The following is an 11,331-nucleotide window of genomic DNA, read 5'->3' as shown; positions in this document are numbered from 1 at the left end:
AGCCAAATGAATAGGCTATATATATATTTAATAAATCGGTCAAATTTGGTCATGTATAAAATGATGATCATAGGTATGGTCAAATGTCAAATAATGCTTTGTATTTTTTTTAGTTCTCACTAATCCGGAGATCGTGACCAATAATCCAGTGTTTGCCGAGCCAATTCGAAACATCACAGTCACAGCAGGAAGAAATGTGAGCTTAGCTTGCGTAGTAGACAATCTTCAAAACTATAGGGTATGTTTTATTCACTCAAAAAATATTTTTAAGTAAAAAAAGTACGGTATAGCTCTCTGTGTTCTGTTTACCTACATCAATCAAATTAAGCCTTATTGGTAACAGTCCGCGCTTGTTCAACCTAATATGATTGCAACTGAATTATAAGATCATTTGTCCCTTTGTTTTAAAATATTTCTATACTTTAGACAGGTAGTTGAGTCTTCAGATGTATCTGGTAAGTTTTGCTTATACACTAGCTGGCCAAATATATCCGTGTTATCATTTCAAACCAAAAATATCCATATCAATTCTGTGGATTTTTGAACGAGAAGGGAAATAATTATTGTTGTAAAGTTACGCACCTGAAAGAAACTCTTATTTGTTAATCATAGCAGATTTTAATTTATGCAAAGAATGCCAAGAAGCATTCCATTCGATTTATTCGCATGATCAGGGCATTTCGCATGATCAGGGATATAAAATCAATCTGAAGGAACCAAACATTGGAACCAGACAACCTCAAGCTTTAATTCCATTACTATCAAAAATGTTCACAATTTTCAAATATCACCTAAAATTGTTCTCTATGACTAAAATTTCCCCGCCTAATACCAAAGAAAAAATTAAATTATTAATATTAATTGATTTTGCATTCCATAATATAGCTTCTAAAACACTACTAATTTGATTTGTCGTAAATTATAGCTTCGAATTGGGTTTTAAGAAATTCATCGTTGTGTCCTCTTTTAGAAAATCAACTAAATGCGTTTCCTTTTGTTGTTTGTCAAAATGTTTTTTTTTCTTTGGGCACCGGATATAATACTTCCGGACACTTCGGTCTACTTTGGAGAAAATTCTAGTCATGTTGCTTTTGCACACTAACAATAAGTTATGTGACCAGTCATACTTCATTCAAAATACTGTATAAATAAAAAAAACTCTTTATACCGTTATTAAACACTTCATTATAATTCTTGTCTTGTTTAAATAACCTAAATTACCATTACACCTTTTACGGTTGATCATTGTATAGCATATATTGCTTAACGCACTCGCCAAATTTTAATTAATTTATCCTTAAAATTGCAGATGCTAGGAAACATGCTGAGTATCTCAAAACTTTTCGACCATGGAAACTTTCAACGGATATTAGAAAGAATTCCCATATTGGAATTGGTCCTCGAGAGGACTAAGCAATAATTACAGGGGGGTCCATATGGACCTCACTTTCCTGATTAAGCTTTTATCTTTTAAAACTTTTCATTCAAGCTTCGTCACCACTATGGAAATACATTCCATCCCTGAAGATGACGTTAAGCTGATGTAGTTTTTCAATTGGATTTTATTTCAAAATTCACGGTATTTAAACTTCCGAAAAGACTTAGAGTTTAGCTTTTGCGATTGTACCAAGAAGTTGAGGGTTTGCATTAATGGGCATTAGGTATCAATTTTTATATTCGATATCGTAAGAATATAGACGACTTTCATTTGAAGAGCTTGTTTATATAATGAGCCAACTTCATTTAAATTGGAGTCAGCATGTTTCATGTTCATGCGAATAATTTGACTATATTTTAAAACTCGTACAGCTTCAGCTTATTTCTGTTGCCATCAGAGGGCTCTGTAAATTAGATGACAGACACTCATTCGTATTTGAAACAAAGCAGATCCAATATTCAAATAAGGTCTTCATGTATAAGCCTCAAAAATTGTTTTTAATCCCTCAAGGTAGAAGCCCTGTATCTAACTTAATCAGAAAGAAACGGTTAGGAGCTTCAAAATTATTTGCGATTGAAGTTTACAAAATAGAAACAGTCGGTTACCACACATGTCAAAATGTTCTTCAAATCTGGCTTATTATTTCCGCTGAGTTGGAAACTTTTCTCTTTCTGTTTTATTTTTTTATCGTTGTTTTAATCCTATCGTTAATACGTTGTGCTGTATTTAATCATGCTGTGATTTAAACGATGATTATTCTTTAATTAAAATTATAAACATAAACAGCACCTCTTGGAGAATATTCTTTGTAGTGATGCAAGTAGTATTTAGCTACGCTTACGTTTTATTATTTCCTTCAAACATACGAAACTTCGTAAAAGTTTTGCAAATGATTGATTAGCTAATTCAGTTCTAGAAGGGGTTTAGAAGGTTCTTCCTTCTTTAATTTTCGATTTTTTGAAAACAATATATGTTATGAGCTGTTTTATTCTGAACAATTTAGCCCCAAGTATAAGATAATGTTAAAAGTACTAGATTTTATTTGTTTGTTATTTGAGTATATGTAAGCTGTAAGATAGAATTTGTGCCATCAATTGCTATGGTGTTATTATCGAAGAAATTTCTGTGTAAAGTAAAAGTATTATGTTTTTAATGTTTATTGTTTTTTGTAAAATGAAGTAAGAATTTTAATTTCACACAAAAATTTGTTCTGTAATGTCACCATAGCAACAGATGATACAAATTCTATCTTACAACTTACATATATTCAAATGACAAATAAATAAAATCTAGCACTTTCAACAGATAATACCCAAAAAAACTTCCGAAGTTACAAGAAAAATACTGAAAATCACTGAATGAAAAAGGGAAATAAAAGAAGCAAGAATTGCTCAGATTAGAAGGCTTCTTAGCAAGGAGACTAACCTTTTAAGAAAATATTAGCTGTACATTTAACATTATTAGTTAAGATTAATTTTGATATTAAGAGCAAGGTTTTCCCATCTATAATTTTAAGATTAAAATAGTAAAAGAGACCTTGTCGAGGACTTCATGTTAAGTCTGAGAGAAAAATTATTGTTTCGTTTCTTTTCGATAAATTTTGGCCCACAACCATCCCGAGAATGTTAAGCGTAACTTGAACTACATTAGATACACAAACTTGTCACATGATCACGTATGGTGTGTAAGCGCGTTTTCTTCTTGTTTGTGAGTAGTAGTAATGTAAGGAAGATGATGCTCTAGTTCATTTAGGGAGAGAAATCGAGGGTATGTGTGCCCCCAGTCTACATAAAGTATTATGATCACCCCTTACGCTCTCCTGGGAGGGAATTTGTTTCCTGTTATAGATATCTATATCAAATATTTAAATTATTTTATTGTTAATTATATTTTTAGTTTTATTAAAATTTCTTAACTTTAATTTAAATATTAATTAGTCTTATGTTTCTTATAATTATGTAAATATAATTCAGCTCAGATAGAAGGTACACACCAGGCACTCAGTATATTTGCATTCAAGTTCAAGTTCAGTTTTAAACTCAGAGTGGCCAAAATAGTGGTTTAGTAATTTTGAAAAAGCCAAATGAATAGGCAGACTTTAAAAATGGTCATGATCTTTTATAATGTTTAATTCTGGTACTGAAAGTCTTATTAGCGTAAGAGGACAATCATGAATCATGTGACCAAACTCTTTGAGATGGAGAGTTTGTGTAAAACAGCTTAATGATGGTTAGATGTTTTTGCTGTTGTTGTTAAAATCAAGTGTTTTTCTTAAACTTCATTAAAAAAAACAATCCTTTTTTTACGATGCGGTATGCATGACGCTTATTTGTAAACGATGATGATTGAACGTTCCATGCTTGAGTGAATAGTGTAAAAGTTTAAAAATGAAAAGAAAAATGAACAATTTTTTGACCATATCTTATGCTCAGTATTTTATCATTCGTAAGTTTTAAATTTATTTATTGATGATAGATTATGTCATTGGCAGGTTGCCTGGATACACACGAACAAATACACACTTTTGACACTGCAAAACCGCGTCATAACAAGGAGCTCTCGATTCAAAGTAAGCAACAACAGCCACAGAACATGGTTTTTGCACATATACAATGTTCAAGAAAGAGACAGGGGAGAATACATGTGCCAAATAAACACAGTCCCTATGATGACTCAAAATGGATATTTAGAAGTAGTTGGTAAGTGAACTTTGTACAGTTAACTTGTATCCCCCACGACAATTAAACTACAGGGTAAAAAAATGTGATCAAAACATGTAAGAAAAGACGATCTCAAAACCAATAAGGACCTGATTAATGGTAACTCTATTGTGGTAGCAAACTTAAACTTATGTTGTTGTTGTCGTGAGTAATAAAGGCACTGAAGGTGCGATTGTTCTAGTTTTCTATGAGGGTGCGATTGTTCTAGTATCCATCTATGGCCAAGAATTCGACTTCTGCCACATCCATTTATAGGGCGGACCCATTCATTCATCCACAGATTGTAAGTTTGGTTATTCTTTGGTTCAGTTCAATCTCAAATTCAGTACCTCCAGAGGTATAATTTGTTATGGGAACATCGAGGACTTTATGACCCGATAGATTTAACGTGAACTAGTCACGATTTAATACACGGGGAGTTTAAGCCGGCAGGATTCAAACTCCCGTTCTCACGAACACGAGTCCAGTGTCCTACCAACCAGGCCATCCCGGCCCAATAATAACGTTCGCCTTCCAATGATTTGAACCGGGTTCGAATCCCAGCCATAGCTGGTCGATACGAATTCCGCATCCGGCTTGCACCAACCACAGTGCTGACGTGAAATATCTTCAGTGGTAGAGGTATCATAGGTTAAAGGCCCTTTTCCGCCAGATTCACTGTGGTAGTTTGTCGTGGTCTTCCTCCCCATCTAGCGCAAAATGCTAGAGTCCCTCACGAAGGCAAATTCCTCCCACTACCTGATCCAGGAGTTCCCTTGTCTTCTGGATTGAGTTCAAAATTAAAAGGCTACGTACTTGAATATCAGTAGTCGTAAACCCAAAACCTTGGTAGGCTGTTCAACGACTGTTATAAAAATATGTATATTGTTTACAAGTTTATATGAAGAGGGTTGAGATTTTCATCATCTCAATGTTGTCTGCGACCATATGTTCTGTATATTCTATTGTTCGGACATATGATGCGGCTGTGTTTTTTTTTTTTTCACTTCATGTCTTTACTTATCTGATGTCCGTTTTGAAACACTCTTTGTAACAGCAAATTCTATAATTTTAGCTGTTAATCTTATTGAATTTTAAGGTTCTGAAATTTATGGAGCACATGGTACATCGTGATTATTGGAGAAAAGTCTACCAAAGTATACCATTTCTGTTTTAACCTCAGAATAATTATAGTTCTCTTAAATACGTTTTTTTTATATGTTCGAAAGATATAATATATATTCTGTTTATTTACCGAGAAGTATAACAAAAATACGCAATTCTTTTCTTCTGTTAGTCTACGTGATATTATTAGTCTACGTGATTTTACATCGACTAGGACGCTCCATCCCTTGCTCGCTCCGCTCACCAACCCGTTAATTCCTTATCACTTATCATTGTTTTTTTCTCTCAGAAAAGTCAATATTTTTCACAAAACATGGAATATTTTTTTTTAAGTATGCAATTATTGCAGATTTATGTAAGAACGTTTTGTTAATACATTAATCGTAACGAAATTTACGATTACTTGGACATGAAAAATAGTCATCTGAACTTGAAAATAAAAATTAAGGAATACAGATTGTGAGATTCAATACGAAAAATTAAATGTGAAGTAATTTTACTCGTGTAAGAGACTTAAAACAATTCAAATAGGAATTTTTTTTAATCATTATTCATTAAGTTTTTTTTATTTAAAAAAATTACTATAAATGTTAAGATATATGTCTGGCAATGTCTTTCTCTTTTTGCTGCTTTTGATCATCTACTTGAGCGCAAGCTTATAAAATAAAAATATCGTGAGTGAAAATAAAATTTCTACAACAATGGATAAATCATCAATATTTAAAGCAAAAGATCTGAAAAAAAAATACAAAAAAGCATTTAAATTTGAAATAAATTTTGAGCAAATTAGAATTTTGAAGTAAAACTTTACGAATAAGCGACTCTTTATCACGCCAAATTTTAACTCTGTAGTTGCATTTCCGAGGGCTGCAGATTGACCAGCAAGTTTAACAGTTAATATTTCTCGAACTTCTTATATGCTTTTCTACGGCCCATTCTAATTTCGAATTTTTAAATTTCATAGTTTTTACCTGTCAAAATAAAGTGCAACATAGAGAGAAAAAGTACTTAAAATTGCAATAATTTTAGAACAAATTTGAATTAAAATAAAAGTTCCTTTTAAATTGATAAACAAAACTGGTCATTTCGTATTTCAAATTTCAATTCTGTAATTGCATTCCCGTTGGGTGCAGAGCGGTCCGAAAGCTAATATTTACATCATATTTCATGATTGAATCTTGAACTAATTTTTGAACAATAATTTTATATATTTCACCATACTGCATGTATATTTTTCCACAATATATCGTAATTTCAAATATGTATGTTTTATAGTGTTTGCGCAGTAAGCTAGGATTAACCCCGCCCGGCCCCCTATGGGGGCATCCAGGGATTACTATTGACTCGGTGCGCGTTCGTTACTACTCAGCACAGGTGTCGATGGGGGCCCGTGATTTGGGCGGGAAAAAACCGGTTTGGTGCAATGCACGGGTAATTTAGGTCAATTGTTAGTCAAATCTATTCTATATTGAACTGCTTAATTTCGATTACACTTAACTTAGTACGGGCGCTGCACGCGCAAAACTGTTTGCGCAGTAAAACAAAATGCTACGTTATTTTGAACAGGCAAAGCATTGGCAGCCATTATGACTTTCTAATGTAGAAAATAAATTACATCTTTACCGTAACAAGCAAAGCTTATAACAAAAACAACCTCTTTTTTATCCAATGTCATTTTTTATTTCAAGATATTTGAAGTATATAATTTGATTTAAATTTTTTATTCAAACCAATTTTAACATGCCAAAGAAAAGTGAAATCGTAGAAGTTTGCAGAAAAACCTATTATAGATACATTCAAAAACAAACGAACGCATTTTAAAATATAGTGAATATGCGCAGTGAGTTTTTTTTAAAAAAACATTTAGGGAATTGCTTGGATGCAAATTCTAAGAAATGCACATTATTGCATATTTTACGCTCTTCAAGCCTGTAACATACATAATATTTAAACTTTAAATTTTGTATTTATATTGAACGGGACAATGTAATGCATTTCAGCATAAAATCCATTAAAAAGCAATCACGGATTAAGGTTTGAAACGTTCGTTTTTTAAGCCTTTCTCCCACTGAAAATTTCGCTGCGATAAGAAAAATTCATTTAAAAATAAAACTATTTCTAATGTAATGGAACCTTTTCTTCGGTATTGGATTTTGCTGAATTCGATCATATGAAATATTACTTAACTTTAATATTTAATGTGGAAAAAAAAATTAAATTTTGACGAAAACACGGATATTTTTTATTTTATTTCTGCTTCATGCAGTAAAGAATTTGTCTGAATTTAAAATTTGAATCCTTCTGAGAAATTCGAATTCTCGCTAAGAACTTATTTTAAATCAAATAACTAAGTACTTAAAAGAAAAGGGATTGTGGAATAAATTTATACTTCATGTTCTATTCTAAAAAAATGTTTTATATTTAAATAGAAGTACAGAGAATGATTTCAGAGATAAAAGCAAAGATATTTTTTGTGATATTTTCGAGAGAATATTGAAGAATTATGAATGAAAAAAAATGATCATATTACGATATATTCAAAATATTTTCAGTGGATTTTTAAAGAGTATTTTTGCAAATGCTAAAACTAGTTATTCTTATACAAATTCAGGAATTTACACATTTTTATGCATTTTGACAACAATTTTTAAAAAAAAAAATGGTTACATAGTAGGAACACAAACGACAAAATTGAGAGTTAAAAGAGAGAATAGCACTTTGTTATGGTAATTACTAAATTAAAAACATGAATATACAATTAGAACTAAATACAAATATAAATTATTCACAAAAATATAAAAAATTGAGAAAGTAAATTGATCATAAACACAAGTTAAATAAATATAGCAAAAAAAAAAAAGTTTTGATCGCCTCATTATGATCACTGTCTACCCATTGGTCAAATGCTTTTTCTTTCTGGATGGACTCCGTTAAACGCCACAACATTTCAAATCGTGGGTTGCAAAAACTGTTTCAATTGATGTTTGTCGTTGGATTTGTTTTCAAATCCTGCCTACGTACATGTTTTAAGATGTCACAAAATACTTTTCCTTCTTCAGCATTCATATTTATACTGAAATCACCGTCAAGCCAGTTATAAGTTATACGTTAATAATAAAAGAATATAAAAATATTTTTAATTATAATTATGCAAATACATTAAAAATACCTGCAAGTGAAAAGAAAAAGAAAAACGACAGCGGTCGCCATAGTAACGCATGATGTGACGACGCATGCGCACTGTTTACTATTACACCTGAACACAGTTGAAACACGAGCGATTAATTCTCACTTGGGCCGGATCACGCTATTGGTCGAAAATTACATCACTGTTTGGGGAAGAGATATACTGTGTATTGCATAGTATTTTGGCGACAGATTTTATATTTAGTTTTCAAATGCGCTCTATTTACACGTAGTATTAATGTTGAGTAATAAAGACAATATTCACATTTTGCACAGTTTTGTGGTAATTTTTTATTAGAATCTAAGTGAAATTAAGCTATACTGCTTTTACGCCATTAGCAACTGGGGCTGTTCTAGAAATGCAGGGGAGGGGGGGAGGCTAGCCCAGAATTTTGGTTATTACTTTAAACTAAATGTACGTTTTGCTTGATTATGAAGTTTTTAAAATTATTCATAACACAACTAAATTGCGATGTATGAGTAAATTTGAGCTTATGTTTATTTCAATTTTTGTTACTTCATAACTGCAAAAGATAATTCTTATGGAAAAACAAACAAACGAAAAAAAAAACGCATTTGTAATATTACTATACCATCTTATATTTGTAAAAACATTCATTATTTTTATTGTTTTTAGCTTTGATGAATTTAAATCAATTAAAGCATAAATATTGTCTGAAATGCTGATGTGGACATTTACCTATCTCCCCACCCTAACGATGACATAATATTAAGTAAACATTTGCAAGGAATAAATAAATTCCGAGCGAGCAAGTGTGCATACAAAATTTGTCGCCAAACTCATACAAACACCACCAACAGCCACAATCTCCCTTCCCCCAAACAGTGATGTCATTTTCGACCAATAGCGTGATCCGGCCCAAGTGAGAATTAATCGCTCGTGTTGAAACGTGTGTGGACGCCATCAAATCCAAACCAAGACTCATTTTGCCAATGGGTAAAAAAAATCAATACAGATACCAAAATATCAATAAATAAATAATAATACCCGTAGACAGATTCTAAAGCCATGTATTTTAAAAATTATATGTGTTTTTACTCCTTCGGTATTTCGATATTTAGCTACTAATTCAGTATTTAATTAGATTGGTTTAGAATTCGCTTCTTGCTACTAAAAGGGGAAAGGAGGGATAAGAGCAAATATTACAAAATACCCTAAAATACATTTATTTTAATTATTTTTATTCTTGCACAAAATGTTGCAAAATTTTTAAAGCAAATCACTCTTGGAAATATTTTAAATTTGAAGTAAATGTTTAATTTAGGAAATAAAGAAATTAGAAAAAAATATCTGCAGAAAGTTTCAGAGATCAGGACAACAGAAGAAAATCACCAACATTTTCGTGGGAATATTCTACTGAAAACTAAATGAAATGAATTGGATAGTAAATTTTATTTTCTGGAAAGTTGCATCTTTTACTTGTATATTAAAATTTAAGAGCTACAATAAAATTCAGTGCTAAAGCGAAAAGGGAGGAGAAGGCGATTTGACTTACTCATTTGTAAGCTTAAATTAAATAATTTCATAACTGGCGTTGAACAGCTGACCCAATTCTTAGTTTTCGGCTTTCGATGTTCAAATTCGTAGTCTTGTAATTTTTAACTAAACCCAGAAAACAAGGTAACTTTGTATCAAGTTTTGGGACAAACTAGCCTTCATGGAGGATTTATTGATAGAACTAACCATCATTTAGAGATGAAAACCACGTCATATGGTGTCATATGGAGATGAAAACTTCCCTCAGTTAGTCCAATGGCTAGGGGAGTCTAACCTATGATCCGTCTACCACTGATTATATTTCAAGTCAGCACGGTGGTCGGTGCGGGGCGAGAGCATAATTCGTATCAATCGGCCATCGCAGAGATATGAAACTGAGCCATCCCATTGGAAAGCGAATGCTCTATCCCCTGAGCCACCACGGCTCTTATAAGTTCTTAGCAGTGATGTTTGTGACTTGTGCATTTACGCTAAGAAGAAGGAAGGATTCAAAATTGCCAAAAACCCACTTACGTAATGTTTATGTACATTATTACGATACCGCGCACCTTTAGTCACTACGCATGTTGAGTAAAGTGGTCATTCACCAGCTTACTGAACACAGCCAGTGATGATTGACTTCTGTTTTTTACTGGGAACCACGGGACTCTTTCATTTGGAATACTTATTACAATATGATCAAAATCTTAAATTTTTAAATAACAGTATCAAAATAATAAAAAAATCTATGTATTGTTTCAAAGTATTATTTTTTTACAATCAAACATGTATATAATATAGGAATTTGTGCATTTGGATAAGCAGAGACGAAACCGAAACCATCTGAAAAGTTGTCTACTGATCAATTTTTCTTTTTAGGGCAATCTGAAATAGTTCGTAACTTTTTTATAAATTCAGATAGAGAGATGATTTTTTCACTGTTTCGAAATCGTTTGACGTTTTATTATAAGCAATTAAAATTCGATATCTTTCTTCGTTCTGTAAGTACTGTGACCTCTTAATGACTTTTCACTTCTTGCATATTACTACTATTGCAGCAAATTAAAACCCTGTTGCCCACAATGATCAAACTCGTTTTTCCAAATATAACTTCATGCAAAGATAAGGTTTTTGTTAAATGATTTATTTATTTTTTAATTGGACAAAAATTAAATGTCAATGTATTCGCTGATTTTTACACGGTTTTAAAGTATAGAACCAAATCGGAAGAATAGTTTCTGGAAAATTCAAATTCTAACTAACGACTAATTAAAAAACTTCTTTTTTTAAAATTTTACTGCTTAGGAATAATTTGGTAGATTTTGTCTACATTTTGGGTGCCTTCATTTAGGATTGCATATTTTTGTATTATATAATATTGTGTA

General features: G+C 31.7%; 1 protein-coding gene across 1 annotated transcript in view; it reads left to right on the top strand.

The window, feature by feature from the left end:
• Positions 1–11,331, top strand: part of LOC107450765 (neurotrimin) — a 71,058-nt gene that overhangs the window by 37,295 nt on the left and 22,432 nt on the right. Inside the window, exons 2-3 of the mRNA XM_043046089.2 lie at positions 114–238; positions 3,930–4,137. Coding sequence (XP_042902023.2) covers positions 114–238; positions 3,930–4,137 — 333 coding nt within the window. The remainder of the gene's footprint in view (positions 1–113; positions 239–3,929; positions 4,138–11,331) is intronic.

This window comes from Parasteatoda tepidariorum, chromosome 5, assembly GCF_043381705.1.
Source record: "Parasteatoda tepidariorum isolate YZ-2023 chromosome 5, CAS_Ptep_4.0, whole genome shotgun sequence".
In the NCBI taxonomy this organism is placed as follows: domain Eukaryota; kingdom Metazoa; phylum Arthropoda; class Arachnida; order Araneae; family Theridiidae; genus Parasteatoda; species Parasteatoda tepidariorum.
This window is presented reverse-complemented; position numbering and strand designations above follow the sequence as displayed.